The sequence below is a fragment of the Anabas testudineus genome, chromosome 14, assembly GCF_900324465.2.
Source record: "Anabas testudineus chromosome 14, fAnaTes1.2, whole genome shotgun sequence".
NCBI lineage: Eukaryota > Metazoa > Chordata > Actinopteri > Anabantiformes > Anabantidae > Anabas > Anabas testudineus.
In genome coordinates this window covers 9,803,796-9,828,557 of record NC_046623.1, presented here as the reverse complement: position 1 = coordinate 9,828,557, position 24,762 = coordinate 9,803,796, and the positions used below count along the sequence as shown (strand labels likewise).

Here is a 24,762-nt window from a genome sequence, read left to right as displayed (position 1 = left end):
ATACACATCCTTCTATACACAATATTTAAACTACAGTTGTTACATTGATCAAAAATCCCAAACCCAGATGATGAATTTTGAATATTACAGAAATTAAAAAAAAAAACTTTATTTTCACTAAATGAGAAATTTGTTATCAAATCCATCAATAAAAATGTACCCAGTATGCTGTATGCATAAATCTCTAAAATATAAACCATCACGTTTTGCTTATTTTTTAATTATTACTTTACATACCAAACAATACATTGATATATCTAAAATTTTATTAATAATAATAGTAATTTACTATTGGTATAATTATAATGATAATACTTATAATTTTCATTTTGTAGCTTTTGGTGTACAAACTGAGTACCCAAGTATATTGTATATAGTATATTTATTATAATGTTAATAATATTATAATGTAAAACATTATTATGTTGTAGTTTGTAAAGTTGCGGCATGTGGAGCAGGAGTTTAATGCATAATAATGCATCACTGCATATTAGTTGAATATTTTGTATTTAGAATCCACATCTGCAAAGTAACTAATAACAAATAACTCAAATAAACCCCAAATTATACTATACTTAGTAGTACTAAGTTCTGTGCTACGGTGAAGCGGCCGTCGCTGTGTTTGTCCCTCGCTGTTATCCGTCCTCAGCTCCACGCCTCGCAGAAATCGCTCCTCCTCCGTCTCTCCGGCTTTGTACCCAGGACTGAACCCACGCCGCGGCTACCTTCTCTAGGATACCGGGGCTGCTAAACATCGCAAAATGGCTCTCCACGTTCCCAAAGCACCGGGCTTTGCCCAGATGTTAAAGGATGGCGCTAAGGTGAGTTAAAATCTGTATGTTGTAGAGGTTTGGTAGCTTTGAGTGTATGGTTGTGAGTTAGCATGCTAGCTAGCGTTAGCCCCTGAGTTAGCACGTTCATGTGGGAGAGTTCTAGAAGAAGCCAGGCCGCTCGGAGGTGCCAGACCCGGGGCTGTTAGCATCAAGTACTAGGCTGGTGTCTGTGTCTGCCACTGTCCTGCAATACCTAAAATATTGTATATGCCCACAGTTTTGTAGCTGCATAGATAACTGACTGCCACACAGCATTCACGCCCCGTTAGCCTTCGGTTAACTGTCAGAGCTGAGGCTTTGATTGTCACCTCAGCTGTGCCTGGCTGCTCATGCTGATGGTTCCTGTTTTGGGTATCCTAGCTTACATGCTACAACACATCTTCTGCTGTCTGTACAAATGACCAAGTTGTCATTTGAGTAGCTTATATAGACATAGATAGACTTTTTAATAAATCCAATCAAATATTGTCATTTCCCTTTCTGTTAGTTTAGATAGAAGGCAGAAGGCCAGTAACTATTTGTCTCACATGATAATTACGACTAATTAATAACTAATCTTCAGAAACGTCACAGCAGCTGAGTTATGTTGTTCTTTAATGCAGCACTATTCAGGACTTGAGGAGGCAGTCTTCCGTAACATCAGAGCCTGTAAAGAGCTTTCTCAGACCACACGCACTGCCTATGGCCCAAACGGTAAGCACCCTGTTCCAGCAGTAAGATATGTTTGCATGAAGTTCTTGGTCATGCTTTGTTCTAATAAAACAAATATCAGAGAAACTCACCTCTCAAAATGAATATCAATGCCTTTCAGGAATGAACAAAATGGTCATCAACCACTTGGAGAAGCTGTTTGTTACCAACGATGCTGCAACAATTCTCAGAGAGCTTGAGGTGAGGAGATTGCAGCATTTGGTCAAACAAACTGCATACTGGAACAAAGGAATTCAACTGTTTTGTTCAATGTCTTTATGTTTTATAGGTGCAGCATCCTGCCGCCAAAATGATCGTGATGGCATCCCACATGCAAGAGCAGGAGGTTGGAGATGGTACAAATTTTGTACTGGTTTTTGCTGGAGCTCTGCTGGAGCTGGCTGAAGAGCTGCTCAGGATGGGGCTGTCTGTGTCAGAGGTAAAGAAATGTAGTCACTGATCATGCTCATGCATGTTGTGCATGTCGACTGTGACAGTAACCTGTTTGTTGATGAAAACACTATTCATGTTCTTGTTTGTACTTCAAGCAATGACAAATCATGGATACAAATCAGCCGTCTCACAAAATGTCACGTTTAAGATGTGTCTCAGTGTCCTTTTCCTCTTTGCCACAGGTGATTGAAGGCTATGAGAAGGCCTGTAAGAGGACTCTGGAGATCCTGCCAGACTGTGTATGTTCCTCAGTCAAGAACCTTCACGATGTTAATGAGGCAGCATCTCTAATTCGTACAGCAGTCATGAGTAAACAGTACGGCAACGAAGACTTCCTTGCCAACCTCATCGCACAGGCCTGTGGTGAGTCAGCAGTCCAGACTACTCAAACTACACCATGGCTGTCAGCTGTTAGGCATGACTGGATAGAAGTGTTAACTTTATTTCTCAAACTTTTCTTTGCTGCTTTGTAGTTTCCATCTTCCCAAAGTCCGGCAATTTTAATGTTGATAATGTCAGAGTATGCAAGATTTTGGTAAGTAGCCTTGTCTGTTATCTGAATGAATTTGGTATAAATTTTCTTTCTATCAAGCTTCTTTTTAAGTTAATGTCTGTGGTATTTTTCAGGGTTGTGGCGTTACAGCATCCTCTATGCTACATGGGATGGTTTTTAAGAAGGAGGCAGAGGGAGATGTTACATCTGTTAAAGACGCCAAGATTGCTGTGTTCTCCTGCCCATTTGACTGCATGGTGACAGAGACCAAGGTAATGAACCAGTGACCAACAAAAGCTAAAAATAACATTATATTTTATGCTAATATGGTGATATGAATGCACTGATATTGGTGCTAACACTTAACTGTCTTATAGGGTACAGTGTTGATAAATAATGCACAAGAGCTGATGGATTTCAGTAAGGGAGAAGAGGATTTAATGGAGGCTCAGGTGAAGGCCATCAAGGAGGCTGGTGCCAATGTGGTGGTAACTGGTGGAAAAGTTGCTGACATGGCTCTGCACTATGCCAACAAGTACAAGCTCATGGTGGTCCGGTAAGTTAAAGATGCTAATCAAACACATTTTGATTATCAAGCCATCAAACTTATTAGGACAGAACAGTTCCTCCTTCAAAATGAAAACGAACATGGTGGCAGTAAATGGCACTAATATTAAACACATTAGAGCAGAATGTTAATCCTCAAATGTTTCCTCATCAGACTTAACTCCAAGTGGGATCTCAGGAGGCTATGCAAGACTGTGGGAGCTGTAGCACTGCCAAGGATTGTGAGTGGTGTCACTTTTCATTCAGATAAAAGAATAATATAATGAACTATTATGTAATTATAATGACGCTTTTCTCATTTTATAGACTGCTCCAACTCCCGAGGAGATGGGTCACTGTGATGGTGTCTACCTGACAGAGGTGGGGGACACACAGGTGGTGGTCTTCAAGCACGGTAAATTAATATTTTCTCCAGTCTTGTAAGTCTTTGTCTTAAAGCTGGCGTTTGCTCCCTGTGAGTTTAAGGCTTAATGTATTGTTTGATCTTCGTTGTTTTAAACAGAGAAGGAGGACGGCACCATCTCAACAATAGTGATTAGAGGCTCCACTGACAATTTGATGGATGACATTGAGAGAGCTGTAGATGATGGCGTCAACACCTTTAAGGTTTTGGTCAGGGTAAGTCAACACAATAAACCCCTGCAGAATTTTGCAACTTAATAATAACTCTAAATGAAAGAATCTGCTTCTGTTATTTGAAAAAATAAAATATAAATACTCTACATTAAAAATAATACCAAATTGATTACCAACCTTTTCTTTGCCTGCAGAGTCTTATAGTTTAAACTGTACACTTTTTTTGTTTTTTTCCCATTTATTGTGTAACCTGCACAACAGCTACAGTTTTTGTGTCATTCACTGTCTCTAGGACAAACAGCTTGTACCTGGAGCAGGAGCCACTGAGATTGAACTGGCGAAACAGATCACTTCATACGGAGAGGTATGCAGATTTAAGTGCGTTAGCTGAAATCACCCAGGTTCAGATTAATGCTTCTTCTTAGTGTTGCCCCTTTTGTCTTTACTACATCAGTGACTGTTTAGTTGCAGTCACGTGACGCCTTGTTTTTCCTCCTGTCTCTAGTCCTGTCCAGGTCTGGAGCAGTATGCCATTAAAAAGTTTGCTGAAGCTTTTGAGGCATTGCCACGTGCATTGGCTGAGAACTCTGGTGTGAAGGGGAATGAGCTCATCTCTAAACTGTACTCTGCGCATCATGAGGGAAACAAGAACATGGGCTTTGATATTGAGGTGTGTATATAAATGAGAATACCTCATTGATTGATATTTTTAAGCATGCTTTATGCATTGCTTGAAAAAACCCATCCTATCCCAACGCTATCAAAACTGATTAACAAACATCTTTATAAAGTGGCCCTGTGCTGCATCCTGCCACTCTGTTTTCCTAAAAACGGATTATTTTATTTTGACGTGATGTATTGCATTAGAGAAATGCATGTTGTGTTTGTATCCAATCTTCAGGGAGACGGCCCTGCGGTAAAGGACATGCTTGAAGCTGGTATTCTGGAGCCTTACCTGGTCAAATACTGGGGCATCAAACTGGCCACCAATGCAGCCATCACAGTACTGAGGGTTGATCAGGTATGTAGAAAAACACTCATGACACTAAAGCTGCAAAGTAAAATATTTCATGCACAATTTTAGATTCACAAACCTAATGTTTAATAAATTTGTATTTTATTGTTAGTAAATCATATGATTGTACTAGAACCAACAATATATTGCTACTTTGCTAATACTTTCCAAAATCCTCTAAAACAACTGGGCATCGTGTTTCAGCAAACATGCATTCAGGTTAAGTGTGTATTTATTGAACTATTTTCAGCTGTTGATCAATACACATTTGGATTTCTTCTTAGAATTAGGACAGCAGTAGGGTGTTTGTAGGGGTTTGACTCACAACAAACTGCACTGCCCCGCTTTTATTATAACTGAGGAATATGTTAAAACAAAGGCAAAAACGTGTAATCTATGGTGTAGTGCAGATACATGTGTGTACTAGCTAGTTGGACTTCAAGATTCAATCATTTAAAATCTTTATTTACACCAAGTCTTTAGCTTAGACATGTGAAGATCAATATTTATGTTAGACAGGGTATGTTGTTAATGTTTTGTTCATGTTTTCTGTTGTTTATAAATGTATGTGAAGTTAATGCTTTTGTTAAATCCAGCAGTGTGTGTGACAAAGAGTCATTTGTCAGGGGCCTTTGTGAATCAATAGATTCCAGTTAGTTAATGTTAGTGTGTGTGTGTATATGTACAATCCAGATCATCATGGCTAAGGCTGCAGGGGGACCCAAAGCCCCCAAGCAGAGAGGTCACTGGGACAAGGACGGTTGGGATGAAGAGCCCGATCATTTTGAAACTCACCATTAGAGGGCGCGCACATACACACACCCTCTGTCAGTAGGTCCTGGAATGTGTGTGTAACTTTGGCTCACACAGACGCACTCATGTGCTCACAGGACACTGGAGTTGTGAAATGTTTGTTTTGCCTGTCACTACTAACACTGGGTGTGAGATGGTCCACGCAGAACAATTTTGTATGGGTGACCCATTAGAGCTGTGTCACAGGTGTGTTAATATTGCTCGGTGTGTCACTGATACCACACTAAATCACTTAAAGTCTAGAAGTGCACAAAACAAAACGTATGGTTTGGTGTGATGGCCTGCTGCATGCACTCATCGATTGTTTTCTTTACAGTGGGCTTCCACAGGCAAGTGCAGAGTTTTAAAAGTTGCATGTGACATTTTAATGTAAAGCGAGCATGTAAATAAAAGATAAAGCTCTGGAGCTAACAATATGTAATGATCAGAAGCAAAGCTTGACTCTTTGATATTATTTGTGTACATTCCCCAGCGTTTCTTGGTTCTAGCAGAGCTTCCACTGCCTGGAAGCTCCCTTGATTTAAACCAATCGATACACATTTAGAGGTCTCAGTGGTCCCAGTTTAATTTTAAATTTCAATTACTGGGAAGATTATTTTTAGACATGAATAGAATCAGTTTGGATAGCCTGCCACTGAAATTGACTTGATGCCATTCGATTTGTCTTTCTTTAGGGCCATTGTATTTTTGTTTGTAAAGGTTTGTTGTCCTACATCATTTTTCCTATGTAGCATATTTTCTCAGGCAGCATATATTAGACTCACATGTGCCTATCAATATTTAATCATTATAAATGCCCTGCCCTAGAATCTCCAGGTATTTAAATGACCCCTTTTTTACTTAAAATGTGTTACAAAGGAATTATTTGAGCACAAGTTTAAGCCAGGTCAAGTTAATTTGTGCCATACTTACTCATTGAACACGTTTATGAAGCACCATGATATTTGAGGGTTTTTTGTTTGTGGTCCCCCCGCCCCCCCTTTTTTCCAACTTCCTGTTCTCGACACCGACGGGTCTGTCAGCCCGCGTCTGCTGTGTGGATCTAAGTCGTCTTGATTTCCAGCCTATAGACACTGACTTTACCAACTGCGCTTCTCTTTGCAGATCATCATGGCCAAACCAGCAGGAGGACCCAAACCTCCCCAGGGCAAGAAGGACTTTGACGAAGACGACTGAACCTGATGCTGTCCAGCTGATGCTGCTTTACCCTTGAACGCGCCCACACGAACCCTTTTCTACTTGTTTATTTAAAGCTCAACAGTTTGGTTTATTTTGTAGCAATGATCGATGCAATGATACATTGGTTAACAGAGAAATGTGTATGGATGGCACTGTTTGCTTTTTATGTTATTAGTCCCAAATAAAAGGCACTTGCGCTGTCATGTCTTGGTTTTGGATTCTGTTTTTACTTTGTGTAAGTGTGCAGTGCTTGTAACGCTTTGTGTTGTTGAATTGATGAATCACGAAGGTTCAACTCTGGAAATCGTTTGGTCATTTATAATCTTGACTTGTACTGAAATTCCACAGTAGGCTAGAGTGAGGTTTGTACTGGGAAACTCAACCAAAACTGGTGCATATTTTTTTTAATTAATTTGACTGCATCCTGTTTAGCTGCACCATCCTCGCATCTACACCTTGTATGGATCATCAGTTGGTAAAATGCTGACCTCCTGGTTAATGCTATAAACGTGTTTGATGTTGCTTTGGGGTTTCCTGTTAATCTCATGTTGAGGCTGCAGGTATTATGCATGCACGGATTTATTTTCAGAACAAGTGTGCATTGAAGATGTATCACTATGAGCCTCAGAATGTATTGAGATATTTTGCATTTGTTTCATTACTGTAAACCAAAAATGACGCGATGAGATAAGACATGCAAATAAAGAAATAACATTAATTGACACACATTTGTAGAATCGAAGTGTGCAGCAGCAGCAGGGGGAGCTGAGCGGAACTGAACCAGGTTGCAGTCTGATTGGATGGCAAAGATGTGGGCGGATTTACGCTGACGTTACTCCTACTCCGGATTAACTTGTTTTTATGTCGCCGTATCTTTCACATTTTGCATCGCGCTCAGCTGCAGATTGAGTATTTCAGAGTAAACTTCTCCAAGTCTGCTATTCTGCGTGGTGTGCATGAGGCTGTGGATATCCTGCCGTGGGGGCGCGCAGTGCGATGTGAGCGCCTGGATGAGAAGCAGACGTCGCACTGAGCTCACAGTGCTGATGTCCTGTCACACCGATGGGGGCCGACGGCAGTAAAAACAGGAAGGTGAGTTCAGTGAAATCCCAGGTTGTTAAAGTGTGACGCATTTAAGGGGGGGGGGGGATTCCCCGTTTCCGTGGCGATCATCTGGTGCCCGAAATTACAAGGCACTAAATACTGTGCTAATCCTAGAACACAGTGTTTAAACAATTTAGCAGGAAATTTACCTAAAGGGTTACGAAATGGCATAGTTAATGGTAAATAAGTATTTGATTAATATTACAATTAATGGTAGCCCTATAAATATTTTCTGTTTACGCTTTTACTTTGAAGGAAAGTCGTCACGCTTCCGGTACTAACATCTAAAAAATCAATTAGGAATTAAACACAGCAAACAATATCCAAACTAAATCCTAATATCGCCCATCTCTGGTTATTTGTGAGGCGGATGTCCGATTGATGGCAGTTATTTCAGCTCAGTGACCGTAGATGTGTCCCTTAATTTCGCTCAGATGATAATAACATCCTGCATGGTTCATTACATACATCTTGCGCCACACAGCATCAGATGTGTTGTGCAGCACAGGGCCCAGGGCAAGAGGGGTTGTGTGACCGAGTCACTGCAGATTGGATGTAGAACATGCATTTTTCTTCTCCTGCTTAGTGGGAGGAGGAAACTAATCTGACAGACTAAACTAATCCCCACAGAGCTCCACTGATGCAAAGGTACAGTGGTGATGTACATTTTTATCACGTTTGCATAACAATTGTACAAGTAAGCCCCCACATTGCTTGAAAATTGCTTAAGTGGAGCTGCAGATTTGGAAACACACTCTAATCTAATAGCTGTTTGCACTGAACAGCTCTTCAGTGTGTGAATCTGAAGCAATGCTTAGGCAACTTTCCCTGGTTAAATAGAGAAAATAAAGGTATTTTAAAAACCCAGCATTGTTGGTGCATGTTTCTGGGATATGAACTCTCAAAAAGGTCAAAATAAAAAAGAAAAACGTTTAGCAAAGCACGCCTGCTCTGATAATTGTTGATACTTGTCCTCACGTTAATCAGCACTCACACAGTGTCAGGTGAACAATAACGATGAAATGTGTTTGACAAATATGAAGAAACACCAGTGGGTCAAAGCCCTTTAAGATTCTGCTAAGAAACAAAGCACTGACATGATCCATAATCATGGTAGTAACTCCACATTGTTGTATTTAATGTTACACGTCCAGCACCATCTACCAATCTGCGCCATAACTGCTTCCTGGTGCATCTTTCTCCCCTGTCTGCCCTACAGAGGCCCAGTGCAGGGCAGGAGGATGAGCACTTCTCATCTGGATGGCGTGGATTCCTCTCCAGCATGGGCATGTCCATCCCAGCTGGCCTCTGCCGCCTGGCTCCGCCAGCTCTGCGTCTGGGGCAGCGTCGAATGCTTCAAGGCAAGACTCCTGACATCCCAGAGCACGTCCTTAGGTTGGCAGGAGTCGGGCCAGACAAGCTGAGAGCAGAGTGGAGCCTGCCGGGGTTCATAACCATGTTCCTGCCTGAATTCCCTCACAGATCTGTGCCTGGGCATGAGTACTTTCAGGTAGACATCTCGGAGGCAAATAACATACCTTTATTTGACTGTGATTAACTGTTACTAGTTATTTTTTTGAATTGCATTATGATAATAACACTTAATTGCTCCTCAATGTGAAGTTCGCCAGCAGCACTTAAAGTAATTAAAATTCTAATTATTATCAAAACATGATCATAAAAACATGGTTGTTAAAATAAAATCCACTGTTACCAGCTTCAACAGTATTTCTACACTGTGGTATTACTACTTTCACTGAAGTAAAAGATGTGTGTACTTTGTCCAGCACTGATTTTCCCTCTCTCTCTGTCTCTGTCACTGTTTTTTGCCCGGCAGGTTTTGGGTTACATCGCCAAAGGTTCTTTTGGACCCATTCTGAAAGTGAAAGACAAGTCGAAACAGAGAACATATGCTGTCAAAGTGAGTCTTCTTCCTCAACATTACATTTAAATATATATATTTGAGGGTCTAAAAGATATTATTTTGTGAAAGTGTGTTTTTGTGAAAGAATATGTTTAGTGTCCATTTGTAGGCATTATAAAAAATATTTAAAGACCACTATATCATTGAAATATGTATATTAATATTAATTTCTAGGCTTTTTAATACTTTTAATACATATACACTTATCAAATTATTATTAGTATGTAATTGTTTCTTATGTTAGGGTTAGGGTTATATCATATTTTATCCGTTTTAAAATGTTTACAGTTATAAAATCCTGTGCAGTCCTATTTCATCTAAGTATTTTGACCAACAGGTAATTCCGAAATCAGAGATTTTAAGACTTGGGGTCTTGGAGCAGTCAAAAGAAGAAGTTATAGTCCAGGTAAGCAGAGGGAATACTGAAAAGCTTTTGTGCTTTTAAAAAACCTTTTCACTTCACCTCTACACATTTACTGCATTCAGGTGATATTAACTGTGTGACTTTCTAAACCAAATGGCTGCACCAGTGATAATTTAGGAGAGTTATTTTAAAAACGAATGATGTTGCAATCACCTAATTTCATGTCATGATTCAATATAAAAAATTTAAAAAAAAGTTAAAAGGTGAAAACTTACAAGGATGTTGAATATAATTTGTAGTCTTTATACAGATGATGTATTATTCTATATCTCTGATTTATTAGTTTTAGTTTCTTCTGCTTCATTTGTACAAACCCTTTCTTGTAGCTGAATATTGATTGACAATGTTCAGCTAGTATAAGTTAAAACACTCAAGACCCCTCAGATAATAAGTATTGTAATTGGCAGGTAATTTTTTTCTGCCCCTTCATCTAAAGTAATGTGTCTGGTCTGACTTAAACAAGAAGTTCCTAAGTTTGTCAGTGAAGTAATATCTCAGGACTCAATCTGGACTAAGTATCAACAGAAATGTAGCCCTCTCTTTATTCAAAGGCTAGAATTGAGAGTTTTTCAGGTTTGACCTTTGACCTTTGCTCACAGCGTCAGGTTCGCCACCCTTTTGTCCATGATCTCCAGGACTGCTGGCAGACACAGCGGCACCTCTACATTAGTGAGTCAGCCAGAGACCAATGACCCTAACCCAGATCCACTACCCAACCTTTCACTTTTCACCTGTTCTCACCTCAGCATTGGTAGATCTTGACCCGACAATGTGAACAGTGACAACAAAAAGCAATGCTTTTAATTCTGGGTGTTTTGCTTGTGCAGCATCTAGAGATGCAAAGTTAACCTCCACAACCCCACAACTCCTTTCCACCACTGCCTTTGCATCCTGTAGCTGTTTTGCTCCCTATCTTCTCCTCCAGAGTGTTATACCCTTTTTTCCAAATCGACCACTGACTCAAAAAGTGTGACCCAGTTTGTTTGCTTCCCCACCCCCTTTGAAAAGAGAGTGTGTTAGCCTGGGGACCAGATGTGGAACACAAGAATACACAATCCAAAGCAAGGACGCAACTTCCTGCCTAAACAGTGAATCACCACTGAATCACATCTTTATAGCCATAAATGTAGATATGGAGCCTCAGTGTTGTTAAACATATTTTATCTATGTGATGTATGTATATGTGACAGCTTTCCACCCTATACACCTTCACATCTGTGTGCCCAATCTTTATGTTTGTATTAAAACGGTGTGGGTGGCAGCCTAGTTTAAAATAGATAACGTTGCACGTTTGTATTTCTACACCCCACCGACCGTCACTGCCCTTCTACACTTGACATTATGCGTCAAAAGCATAATAATTAATCCAGTCTCTATTCCTGCAGTGTGTGACTACTGCAGCACAGGAGACCTGTACACGTATTGGCAGATGATTGGTCAGTTCACAGAGGATATGGTGCGAATATTTGGAGCAGAGTTGGGATGTGCACTCGGTGAGTATGCATGATACATACATGAAGGAAATTAACACCTCACCTTTCTCTGCAGAAATTCTAAAAGGTTCCGTCGTTATTTAAACGTAAGTAATTACAGAAAGGAGATCTAATTAAAATGAGATGAACACTGGAAGGATGTCCCTGCGCAACAAGGCTATGCCAGAGCATTTATTATGCCAGTAGGAAGAAAAATGCCAGATTTGGTTGAGTTCTACTTTTAATGTTCATCTTTTATTCACAGGCTTTCTGCATGACATCGGGATCATCCACAGAGATGTGAAGGTGAGAGAGGATGGATAAGTGGCAGTGTCAACTTATTCTAATTAATTGTACAGAATTCAACTAACATTTATTACTGGTAATTAAAAAATAAATACCTAAAATAATACAGTTAGTTGGTTTTATTTTCTTAGTAGAAAAAACATTTGTCCCATCCAACATCAGTTTAAAGGATGTAACTGTCCCACTTACATGTTTTGTATTTTTACTTCCAACTTGTGCATTGTCCTTGTTTTAAAAAATCTTTCAGTTTTGATTGTACTAAACAATATTTAGCATAAAACAGTGTAGTCAAGATTGTCATTATTCTACTAGCTTATATTGTTACTTTCTTTTTATTGAAGTATAATTGTCCTAAAATATGTAAATTAAGTAAAAATACAATATTTAGTGTTTTCTTCTGCATTGAATTTGCAGTTCCATAATAAGATAATCTGCTATGAGTTAATTCAGTACATTAGTGAATATGGATGGGTGTCTAATTCCATCTTTTTTTCCATCTGTATTCGTAGATGGAGAATATCCTGCTGACAGATAATGGTGAGTATAAGCTTGTCCCCAGCAGAGAGCAGCAGCACTCTGAGATCCAGGAGAAACACAGAAGCTTCCGGAGAACGTCCTTACCATTCACAGCTACTGTCAATACAAAGAGTACATTTTTTAGCACTAAGACAAAATAGCCTGTGTGTCCAATTAAGAATATCAGATTATAATAATAATTTATAATAAAATATAATATTTTTTATTAAAATCTGCACCAATAACTCCATCAACAAGATAGATCTGTATAAGACCTTGTGTCACGTGCTCATAATGACATAGCGAAAATGGTCTGTTCTAGGACACCTCCGCTTAGCTGACTTTGGTTTGTCCCGTCGCCTGGAGAGAGGAGGAAGAGCCTTTACCATTTGTGGAACAATCCAATACATGGGTGAGAATATATTATATTCCTCATCCAGATGGTTACTAAATCACTATCCAGCCATCCATCTCTGTGTCAGACCCTGTAGTGGCGTATTAACAGACTAACATTTTGTGTGTTACTTACATTTTTGTAATAGGGAGATGATATATTACATGTACAAATATGTAGAACATCCAGTGCAGTGAGCATGCTCTGTCTACTCTGCAGCCCCAGAGGTGCTGAGTGGCGGACCCTACAACCATGCAGCTGATTGGTGGTCGCTGGGAATCCTGCTTTTCTCATTGGTTCATGGGAAGGTGAGCTCTTGTTGCCAGTAGGCTCAACATGTCTTCCTTGAATTCTGCTATTGATACATAAAATAAAATGTGTTTGAGGTCATTGTACACATTTGTCAGGCTTCATCTTTATGTACCTTTTACTCTCCTCAGTTCCCTGTGCCTCCAGAACCAGACCACAGCAGTATGTTGAGGAAAGTGAGGAATTTTCCCTATGAAATGCCCCTTAGCTTCAGCCCTTCGTTTGCCTTGCTAATAACCGAGGTAATTACACAAAAAATCATATTACTACAAAACATTAAAATTTACTACACCTAGGATTTAGATTTGTTTAGTCTGATGTTATATCATGGCCTACACACAATTCTCCGAACAGCTTTTGTGCAAGACTCCTTTCCGTCGCCTGAGGACCCTCGACCGTTTCAAACGCCAAACCTTCTTTCATGGTACAACCTTTGACCTCACCCTACTGCAGCGCCAGCCTGTGGAGGTAACCGATTTCTGGATGCAGTTAGTTTGGTTGTTTCCTCACAAAGTTCAAACATCAGTGCTCTTGTTAAAGAAATGTCCAATATGTGAACAAAGCCAGTGATTTTTTTCTCATCGTCACTGTCCAGGTGATTCTGGAGCTGAGGGAGAGACCAGACAGAGCTGCTAAAGCTAGACGAGGACTCACTTTGTCTCTGCAGCCTCTCAAGGGCTTCGACTATGACTCGCTCCTCAGCCCTCCCGCCACACCAGACACACAGCTTGATGCACAACCTCAAATGGCTGCACCTTTGCCCGGCCCTGCACTTCGGCTAAAGCCTGTTCAGGAAAAAGGTCCACGCAGAGAAGTGTTTGTGTAGGACTTTGAGTTTACTGTTTGGTTACTACCACACTACAGGTGAAGGCCTACCTGAATGCATTGCTGCTGTTACACACAGATGTGGCACATGTAATAAAGGCCAAAATAGCTGATTATGCTGATTAAATCTATAGTTTAAAAGGGAATTATTAATTTCAGTAAAAAACACTTGACTCCACTTTTACTGGTGAGTTTTAAGTATTTTTTTGGTGATGTTCTGAACACTACTTCTCCTTTGTTTTGTACTTGTTTGCCTTTCTCCAGTGAGCACATTTGCTTAACATTTTTGCAAGAAAGGTTGCACTATTGTCAATCTATTTTTAGATTTCTAGTTAATTTATGATTGCTATAAAATTCACCCTGCACAGGAGAGTTATGCTGGTTAAAGACAATTAACCAAATTTCTTTTTTTATTCGGCAAGTTGTGATTAAATAGAAATCCAGCCAAAACCCTTTGAGAATTTGAGTGTACTTCTAAACGTATGCTTTAGTTTTTCGCGATTTTGGCAAAAATGGGAACAAGAAACTCCTTTTCTCATTTTCTAAATGAAATGATCTCTGTTATAAAAACCTACTCTGTATTTTTATCAGTGCTGCGATTTGAATTTCTCAAACAGGAAGCAAAAACTGTCTTTCTTCCACCGTATAACACAATATTAAAACTGTGCATCACAACATCACATCAAGATGTGTATGCCTTTAACGTCCACTTTATCACTTTGTGACCTGTGACTCAGGGGAGCACCTGCTGGTTTTTCAAGTCAGCCTCAATTTTGACGCTGAGGTTGCATTCAGCTGTACAGATCTGAGGGGCAACTGTAAAGGTTGAATTAGCAACAGTATTGTTTACCTCCAGTTGACATTTTGATAGATACAGGGCTTTTTCTATTGTCCAAGGCTGTTGTAACCCTAGCCAGTAATCACACCTTTATGCACTTACCTGATTATCAGATTATATTATGATTTTGTAAAGTATGCCCAGATGTGTACCCCGAATGCCTCATGTCTGTGATCCTTTGTTTGCTTTTTTTGTCACAATAAATGCATATTTATAAATTTCTCTTTATAATCTTTGTATAAATATTTTGGATTGCCATTTGATGTAATATTTAACGTTATGATGTATTTTTGTAAATACCATGTAGCACAGATGGAATATTAAACTTACTGTTTAGCGATCTGCTGATTTCGTCTGCATTTGATTGAGGAAAGAGAGACAAATGGAAGGAATAATAAAAAAAAACATTGCTTCACTTTTCCTAGCAGCCATGCAGAAACACTGGATGTCTATATTTGATTAAAGTCAGACTCTACTCTAAAACATGTTATTCTTAAACCCATACAATGAGAATAGAATATCATAAGTATGCTAAAGTAGGAGACAACCATCAAGTAAAAATGAACAATATTTACATATTTAAAGTAGAAGAAAGGAAGAGAAAGAAAGAGTAAAGTTTTTTTAGGAATTCTTTGAATTAATTTGGGGAATTATGTAGAAAACAATATTAGACAGTTTATTATTTAAAGCAGAGTAATTGACCCTTGACAAATAACATTTGGTAAAGTATCTAGTAGTGGACATGTGTAGGATACAATTTTGAGGTACTTGTGTGAGTGTTTGAGTGCACTGATACTTCTACATTCATCATTTTTGGCTCTATACACCACCACAGCTGATTTGTCATTGACTGTCTGAAGTCTGGAACACCCACAGACACCAGCCACTGGTGCGTTTCTTCCCTGGTGATGTTCTACCACGCCTTTTTCAGCTGTCTTCATTGTCTGCTTGTTTTCCAAGTGCGTTGCCTCCTGCAAGTTAATAACATGCTGAACTGGACTGAGATGCAGTGATTTAGCCTTATCTTATGTGAATAAGCTCACTGTTAATACCAAAGGGCTTGGAAGATGCAGACCTCTGTCACATCACATCACCTATTTAGACCCAACTGTACATTTTTCAAACTACTGTGGATGTTTAAATATTCAGTAATATATCCTGACGTGTATATCTTTGACAATGTAAAGAAAACACTTTATTTGACCAAACTACATCCCAACAAAGTTGCAGACTCATGCAGAAGTCTGCCACAGGGCTATGGCACTATCCGGCGCATGCGTGTGGGCGGGTCAGTGCCGTCATCACATGACGCAATGACGTGAGCCCCGCCCCTACTGGAAGCTTTGTAAAAGGTCACGTTTCCCTGCAGCAGAGAAACAGGAGACTGATCCGCATCATCCGCACACTGCTCACCTGCTCTGTCCACAGACACCTTCCAGTAGGTAAGAACCGAGCCTGACCTCGTCAGAATCTCTCCCCACAGCTTCAGACTCTCTTTAGTTGTTGTTAATGTCGGAGCGATGATGAAAATGCAGATGATGCTGAGGAGGATGCGATGCCGCTCTCGACAACGTCAAGCTAACGCGATCTTCTTAGAGACTTAGCCACTGGTTAATCGCGAGTGTCAGTATGTGTGGTAATTACACTTTTGTGTTGTTTGACGGAAAAACGGACAAAATGTTCAAGCTTTTTAAAATTAAAGTGACGCATTTGATGGCGAAATACGCAACAGGAAGAGCGCAGCAATGATGACCTTCACGGGAGGAAGCAGGGGAGGATGGGCCCGATGTGTCCGCTGCCACTTAAAATGGAAACACGATCGATTTATGTGTTTTTATCTTCAAATAAATTGCTGGTTATTTATCCGGTTGGCAGCAGTGGAAGGTGATGGTAGTGTTAGCATGAGGTGGTGTCCTGAGCCCTGTCACGTACACATCCTCTGATGTGGTGGGAGGAGGGCGGACTGAGGAGATCCACCAGCTGACGTTTCATCCGTGTTTGAATGAAAAGAAACACCCATCGGTGAAATAATTTAGAGCTCCACATTTCAAAAATATAATAAATATATATTATAAAAAAATATAAACGATTGTGATTAAGTTAGTTTATATCAATGCTGAAAAGATTTGGTGCATGAACCATTATCATGATGGATGATTACATATGATTGTCTGTGTATTAAGTATATCTTCTGTCTTTTTGTACGTAACATTTTGATGGACTGTCCTGTTAATGGTTCATAGTTTAAGACCAACAGGTTGTGTTGTAATCACCTTATTGTTGCTTGAAAATCAATCATGCGTTTGACCTCTCTTGATGCCATAGCAATTCAAAATCCAGTCATCTTATCATGCAAATAGAATATTTAGTGTAATCTCCACATTTTAACCAGTACTAACCTCTCTCTGAACTGAATCACACGCAGTCCTGACGTCAGCCACAGGCTCCTGCGAGCGCTGCTGCTAGATCAATGGCTGAAAAACAGAAACAGACCAAACACAGGAGCGTGCGTCAAGGCCAGAAGACCCCCTGGTAATAAAATGCAGTGCAGCATGCAGGCTTATAACCTTACCCAGTGCTGCCACACAGCAACCATTTCACCACCATAAAGCTAATGCAGCTTGTAATGTAAAGATAAAAAAACAATGATAGAGAACACTAAAAACGCCATAAATCTTGTAACTGCTTTGCCAGCTTGAGGATATGCAGATAAACTGAGCTTACACCAATGAGACCCTGCATGCAGTCATATAAACACTTTAGTATACAAGCTTCAGACATCACATAGTTTAATGCTTGCAGCAAAAAGACCAGCTGGCTGCCGAATGATTGCTATATTGTAGGTCCAGATATACTGGTTTCAGTTGGATGTTGATGTATTTGGGATATGTAGCGGCACCCTGGCTTGGTAAATGAAGAACACAGTGTGACCTATGATCTAATAACCGTTCTGAAGTAAATGGAAACAGTAGGTATATGAGGGCTGAGTTGTCTTAACCTTAATGAATTAATAGTTGTATCACAAGGTTTAATCTTCATGGCCTAAAGATTAATGTGAATTAATTGTCATTGTTCAGTCAGTGTCTGCACTGGCTGCCATTGTATCTTGATGTCGCAGTGCAGATGTAGTGTTTGTCTTCTGAGGTCAGCCCCTGTGCAACAAGCTGGAATGGAAAGCACAGAGACATGATGGAGAGGTGGTTGCAGATGGCTGTCTGTTACATATCTAAGTTACATATAAATTATAGTTATAGCTTCCTGATTTTAAAGAACTAATTTTAAAAAAATATGTGGACGTAAACAGTCTGTGGTAGTAATTATACAATGTAGTGGAGTTCTTTCAAAGTAAAACTATGAGGCAACTAAATGTTCACATATTACATTTTAATATTATTTTGGGTTTTTTTTATTCGGATGAAGTCACTTGCACATGACATTAGACTGTACCATCAAAGATAATTATTTGGGCTCGACCAGATTGGCTTCTTCATGCATGTGAGGAAATCAAAGTCTGAATGAATGGTTCAGAGCTGAGTGCATTCTGTCAATACATCAATAAATCAATTAATCACTATTTGTTTACGTCATGGTCCTCCATTTTGTTAGCAAAATGGCGTCATCGCATGTTTCCTTCAGGCCTTCATTGGCAAGTGGCTACTTGTGATGAAGGTTAGTTTTTTTTTTTTTGTGGTACATACAGGTTTTAAATGTTTTCCAGTAATTAGTGCATTAGTCAGTGAATCTCTGTGGACACTATTGTCAGGGGGAAACAACTCAGTTACTTCTAAGTTGAGCTCCTGCTTAAAAATTAGTGTGGTAGATGCTCTTATTTGCAGCAGGTGATAATTAGTTTATTCTCTAAACTGGAGCCTCATGATGCCTTCGTCTTAATTTCCATCAGGAGGTGAAAGGGTTTCCTGGAGACACATAAGATTGGGTCACTAAAACAATGCAAAACTACTCTAGTTTTTGGGAATAATACCTTTTGAATGGAAAATCTGACATTCAGCAGCAACACTTGTGGTGTGCCCTGCCATCTTAGTGGCCCAGTTTATTACACTGAATGCAGGAAACTGGTGCAACATCATCACGATGTGTTTAGTTTTTTGTGCCATTGGTAAATTGGAGAAATGGAAAATATGTATATTTTAAACCGTGTACGTTTTTGTTGCCACCACACGTGCTCTAGGCTGATCATATGTCAGACACAGTCTCATGCGGAGTAGAGAGCATTGTCCTCCAAGTTCGTGTCGTCTTCATGTTACATCTGTTGTTATTCAGCTCCAGATTTCCTACTGTGAAGAAGGTGGTTTCATTTTAAGAAGCTCGTGTATTTTGTAACCGTTCACTGAATTTACTCAACATTGCATAAATTCAGATTTCACAATGGCTTGCAAAATCAGTTTTCTCAGCAGAACCCCAACCGTAGTGCTAATGTATTGTGGAAACATGCATGTGCTTCACAAAAGATAACAGGTATTTGCTGAGCATGAGTTTTGTCAGAACAGTCACAGTGAAGCATGACTGCACGTACACCGTGCCTTTAGCCTTTATCATCTGTAAATACTTTCTTTATTCACTGCAGAGATCTGCAGACAGTTAAAACTCCAGATCTACCTTTTGCCCTCTGGAAAGATATTGTACACTGAGGGCTCTGCCCAGATCGTGAATGAGTAGAAATATTAGCAGAGAGCCATGTTTGACGTTAGTATTGTGGTAAGACTGCTTTCATTCAGAGGCCCGTGTGTGCTCTGTTATCTCATGGCTCTAAGATGAGGATTAAAACAAGGGATTGAGTCTGCCAGTGTCCTACCAGCAGCCTCAGTTGGGAATTAAGTGGTTATGAGTTTATTGTGTGGAAATGTTGGTATCAGATTAGGTCTACATGTTTCATATTATCTTGTAAGCCTCTTTTGCCTAATGCAGAAGATGAAAGTCGATGTGGTTTGTGGTCTTGTACTAAGATTTCTAGTAAATAATAGTTTAGATTTAATCTAGATTACACTAGTCCTCTGCATTCACAGGCTCCGTTTGTGTCCAAGCCTTTTGCCCTTTTAAAGCAACCAATCTCAGTTTAGTATACACCTCCATACACAGCTGTAAACTAACCCCTAAATTTATCACCAAAGGAGCTATTAAACAGGGACAGTGATATCTGGTCCCTTCTTGAAGCACACACCGGTGTACTGTTGTGATGTTGAACAACCTTCCACAGTTTAGGGTTTAACTCAGAGCTGCTAAGGAAATGGTGCATTCAACCAGAAAGGGAAGTCACAGCTTGTTCCCTGGCACAGTCTGTATTAGTAGGAGTGGTAAATGTGGTGCTAAAAACCAGGAAGTAAATCTGGGATCAATCAAGCTCAAAGAAATAAAAGGCATGTGTACGTGCTATGCACAATGAGCGTATAATGCTGTTAGCGTTAGGCAGGAGAGTGCAGCGTTGCTGAGGGGAGAGAGAAGCAAGCTTGCATCCAGTCTTGCAGCTATAATGAGGCCTGTCAACAGAGTATATAGGAGGGAGTCCTGTTATATAATCCCTCTCTGTTCTGTATAGTGGGGGGAGGGTGTGGGTTACGTAACTGCTTGTTTACGGTGAAGAAAGGAATAGGACACAAAATAATCTGCTTTAAAGTGTGTGCATCCATGTTGATACACTATGACAGTTTCTATAAGACTGAGCCGAGATAACATATTAAAGAATACAATTTTCATTTCGGTTTGAATTATTGGTCTGATGGTTTAAACGTCAATGAGGAAGCTTCTGCTCACAGCCTTTCATTTCTTCACACACTCCCGGGATTGCGTCACTTGAGGTGTGATCTTGTAGGAGGTTTTGTAATTTTCGCCCATCCTCCGCTTGTCACGAAGAAGAGCTTAGTGGTGTAGTGCAGTAGCCATGTAAATGATGGCAGGGGGATATTAAGTGAGACGAGTGCTAGGCGGTCATCCTGGTCGACATAATGTGAAACAATGTGACCTCTCATTGCTTCTCTCTCTCTCTCTCTCTCTTTCAGCCATAATGACTCACCAGTATCCAGCACTGACTGCTGAGCAGAAGAAGGAGCTGCATGATATTGCTCTGAGGATAGTAGCTCCAGGAAAAGGAATCCTTGCAGCTGATGAGTCCACCGGTATGTGTGTGTGAAATCCTCTTTGGTCTACAGAAACCTGATTCAAGACCACATGTCTGCACAACTACCCTGCTCTTCTTGAAATAATAAATTGTCAACCTAATAACTGATAAATCCCCAGTTTAAAATATGGTTTATCCTTACAACCATGATGATTTTTTTTACAACAAACCTACATTGCACTCATAAATCAATATACATTATTTGTCAGACATGTCCATACCTGACTCCTCCTTAATTTGAGCCAGTGCATATACCTGTGTATGTATGTGTGTTGTCTACAGGCAGCATGGCGAAACGTTTGAACCCCATAGGGGTTGAAAACACAGAGGAGAACAGGCGCCGCTACCGCCAGCTGCTCTTCACAGCCGACGAGCGCATTGACAGCTGCATCGGAGGCGTCATCTTTTTCCATGAAACACTCTACCAGAGCACAGATGATGGGACTCCTTTCGCCAAGCTCATCAAGGACCGCGGCATTGTTGTTGGCATTAAGGTACACTAGCGTGTTCCTCTTAATTGAAAACCACAATCGTGCACGTTTCAGGAAAGTTGCAGGAGTTTAATTTATTTGGGATTTTGTATCGAATGCTCTTGGTATTACAAAAAACAACTGTGGTTTAAAGCAAAGACTGATGTATTTGAGAATTTGAAAATCATTTGTGTAATATCACAGGTGCAACTTTACCTGAAATAGCTTCTGTTTACCTCTTTGCAGGTCGACAAAGGTGTTGTGCCACTGGCTGGAACAAATGGAGAGACCACCACTCAGGGTAAGAGACACACACACACACACTAAACCTCACAAACACTACAAAACCTTTGCTGTATTTCTGATGCATGGTTCTGCTTATGTGTCGGAGTGTAGGTCTGGACGGGCTGTCGGAGCGCTGTGCTCAGTACAAGAAGGACGGGGCAGACTTCGCTAAGTGGCGCAGTGTGCTGAAGATCAGTGAAACCACGCCGTCCGACCTGGCCATCTTTGAGAATGCTAATGTACTGGCCAGATATGCTAGCATCTGCCAGCAGGTTGGTGTTAGATAACAGCAATTTTTTTTTTAGTTAGATTAAAGATGTATCTCTAGCTTATTATTTTCCAGTTCAAGGTTGGAAAAGAATCATTTAGGCCACTGTAACTATGTATTATGACAGTGTATCTATATGAATGAGATTTTTCCTTATACCTACTACTATAACCTACTTTGCAATGTCTCCTAGAATGGTATTGTTCCTATTGTGGAGCCTGAAATCCTCCCTGATGGAGAGCATGACCTGAAGCGTTGCCAGTATGTCACTGAGAAGGTAATCTACTCAGGAATACTCAGTATGCTTTGGTTGCCTGTCAGTGATGTTGCTGTCATGATCTTTTCGATTTACGGTACATATGTGTTTCCTGCTGCTAGGTCCTAGCTGCAGTCTATAAGGCTCTGTCAGATCACCATGTGTACCTGGAAGGGACGCTGCTGAAACCCAACATGGTCACAGCTGGACACTCTTGTCCAACCAAGTATACTGGCGAGGAAATCGCCATGGCTACTGTCACTGCTCTGCGCCGCTCCGTGCCTCCTGCTGTCCCAGGTCAGAAGCAGAAATGAAATAGGGAGGATGTTACATTAACTGAGTTCTGTACGAGGAGAGTAGTTTTCAAAATCCATCCATACAAAATAAATAGATTTATTATCTAAATGGTTCAAATCTGTTCAAATCAATTTTATACTACTAATGGTATGTAATAACAATAAAATATTAGATAATGCGTAATACTTTACATTGTAGGTACATTATTTCTGAATAGTTACACATTATACTACTTCAAATTTTCTTTTAATCCCACCCTATTTAGAAGTTTATTCAGAAAATATTAAATGTTTTGAGCAGGTAGATAATGTTTATGTTGTTTCTGTTTTTTCAGGAGTGACCTTCCTCTCAGGTGGCCAATCCGAAGAAGAAGCCAGCGTGAACCTTAATGCTATTAATAACTGCCCACTCGCCAAGCCCTGGGCCCTGACTTTCTCCTATGGCCGTGCCCTGCAGGCCTCCGCCCTGAACGCTTGGAGAGGAGAGCTGAACAACGAGAAGGCTGCCACTGAGGAGTTCATCAAGCGTGCTGAGGTCAGATAAAACGATGAATATCCATCAGACACAGTCACATCCAGAGTAAAGAGAAACTGAAACTTTCTTCTTGCAATGTTGATTTAATTAATACGTTTTTATGTTTTGGTTTGTTTGCAGGCAAACGGTCTGGCTGCACTTGGAAAGTACGAGTCTTCTGGAACTGCTGGCGCCGCATCAAAATCCCTCTATGTGGCTAATCACGCCTACTAAACATCAAACCACCACATTACTGTGGCCTAGTTATAGTCTTAAACTGTATCTGCTCTGCTATTCCCCTCACTCCTCCATAGATCACGGGCCTGCGCTGTCTACTGTACTTTAGAGTTGTCAGAGTTATTAAAATTACATTATTCGATATATGTATTAAAAATATAATGTGAAACAGAAATGTTAAGGAAACAAATGGGCTTGCATTTTTCTTTTTCTAGTTGATCAAACAAATCAAAACAGTTTTGAGACAACAACTGAAGGGGACTATTTTATTTCATTTCTGTCTGTCTTTAATAGTTACTGGACTCAAAGATGGGAAGGTAGAGACAGTAAAATCTTAACAGCAGAAGAAGTTTTTCAGTTTTTTGACTCCACTCGTCTCCACACCTGGTCCATTCTCCCACATGTGATAAATCTAAAGCTACTCCCAAGCAAGCCCGATAGAGCATGTGTGTCTGTGCTTCACTTCTGTCAGTGTTGGCTCATTAAAAACGCTATACCAACATCCACTCTGACTGTGGGACAAACAGATTCTTTGTGGCATCAGCACGTACATGTTAAGAGGCAAGGCGACAGGGGAAGCGGTGTGGAAAATGTTGACTTTTCAGCTTGACTTGATCTTTTGAGCGACTGTCCAGAAGTGTGGAGCACTCATTGTACTTTCAGACAGCTCCAGCAGCAGCAGAGGTCAGCAGACGCACTGTAACAAACCACTGAGCACCAGTATTCATCCTAACTATTCATCCTGAGCTTTCTGTTCACAAAATGTGTCTATTCTGAGTAGAACATTAGCTTTAAATTGCATACTGTATTTAATGTTATTCAGTTGTGTGAAGGTGTCGATATTATGTGGCGCCTATGTCACCTCCCTCCCTCCCCCCTCCTGATTTCCCCGCCTGCCCCATGGAAACAGGCGATGGTTTCTATTGATATACCCATGAAGTGGACCAATACATGGGGTTAGCTGTGGGGAAACAGCCACTGCTGTGTTGGATTAATGTGTTGTTTGTGGTGTTACTATTGTTCTTGAAGCACTTGGTGTGTCAAATAGTGGAGAAAAATAAACTAAACATTAAAAACTAACAGAGTTCCTTTTGTGTGATATTCTTACTCCTGTGTATATGTTATTTGTTCTAATAATCTCTCTTTGTATGTACTTTGTACTGTATTTTATTTGCTAGATACCTAAGTGAACTTGTTAACTGGCTTACCAAATCCTTTTCACACAGTCCCATAATTAACAGAAGAAGAGTGTTAGTGGACATGATCACCAAATGTTGGTCTGTTGATTTACAATATATGCGTGAAAATGGTATCTAACAGGAAGAATAGACTGAATACGTGACCCCAGGTTTAAAGGGCCAATATGTGTCTCCTGGGAGCCCAGTGTGTAAAAGCTACTGTTTGTGATGGTTTCTGATCGATGATCACTGCATCACGTCAAGGTATTTTAGAAAAAAAAGCCACAGAATTAATGTGCTTTTAAGTAAACAAATGTTAGATGCTGTTTTTTGTATATAGTTTGAATGAGAATCAGTTGAGGAACACAAAAAATTTTACTATACACATGAGTGG

General features: G+C 40.1%; 3 protein-coding genes across 4 annotated transcripts; all 3 read left to right on the top strand.

Moving 5' to 3' along the window:
• Positions 1-761: 761 nt before the first annotated feature.
• On the top strand, positions 762-6,822 carry cct8 (chaperonin containing TCP1, subunit 8 (theta)). Of its 2 annotated transcripts, none has more exons than XM_026372886.1 (15): positions 762-821; positions 1,436-1,526; positions 1,645-1,724; positions 1,813-1,962; positions 2,159-2,339; positions 2,450-2,511; positions 2,604-2,741; positions 2,847-3,025; positions 3,191-3,257; positions 3,343-3,430; positions 3,539-3,654; positions 3,905-3,976; positions 4,118-4,282; positions 4,514-4,633; positions 6,545-6,822. In XM_026372886.1, the coding sequence occupies exons 1-15, from the start codon at positions 762-764 to the stop codon at positions 6,614-6,616; spliced, it is 1,641 nt and encodes a 546-aa protein (XP_026228671.1). In that variant the 3' UTR covers positions 6,617-6,822. The 2 variants fall into 2 exon arrangements, with proteins under 2 accessions (XP_026228671.1, XP_026228670.1); XM_026372885.1 differs by lacking the exon at positions 6,545-6,822 and adding an exon at positions 5,321-6,524.
• Positions 6,823-7,460: 638 nt separating this feature from the next.
• rskrb (ribosomal protein S6 kinase related b) lies at positions 7,461-15,044 on the top strand. Its single transcript, XM_026369961.1, has 13 exons — positions 7,461-7,711; positions 8,943-9,233; positions 9,561-9,644; positions 9,985-10,053; positions 10,671-10,740; positions 11,457-11,564; positions 11,809-11,849; positions 12,359-12,386; positions 12,688-12,777; positions 12,979-13,067; positions 13,200-13,310; positions 13,423-13,536; positions 13,664-15,044. Exons 1-13 carry the CDS (start codon positions 7,682-7,684, stop codon positions 13,892-13,894), a joined length of 1,356 nt encoding a protein of 451 aa, XP_026225746.1. The 5' UTR covers positions 7,461-7,681; the 3' UTR covers positions 13,895-15,044.
• A 1,000-nt stretch (positions 15,045-16,044) lies between these two features.
• Positions 16,045-24,270, top strand: aldocb (aldolase C, fructose-bisphosphate, b). Its single transcript, XM_026372190.1, has 9 exons — positions 16,045-16,173; positions 20,746-20,862; positions 21,147-21,358; positions 21,581-21,635; positions 21,731-21,891; positions 22,081-22,164; positions 22,266-22,440; positions 22,775-22,974; positions 23,095-24,270. Exons 2-9 carry the CDS (start codon positions 20,751-20,753, stop codon positions 23,185-23,187), a joined length of 1,092 nt encoding a protein of 363 aa, XP_026227975.1. The 5' UTR covers positions 16,045-16,173; positions 20,746-20,750; the 3' UTR covers positions 23,188-24,270.
• Positions 24,271-24,762: the final 492 nt, after the last annotated feature.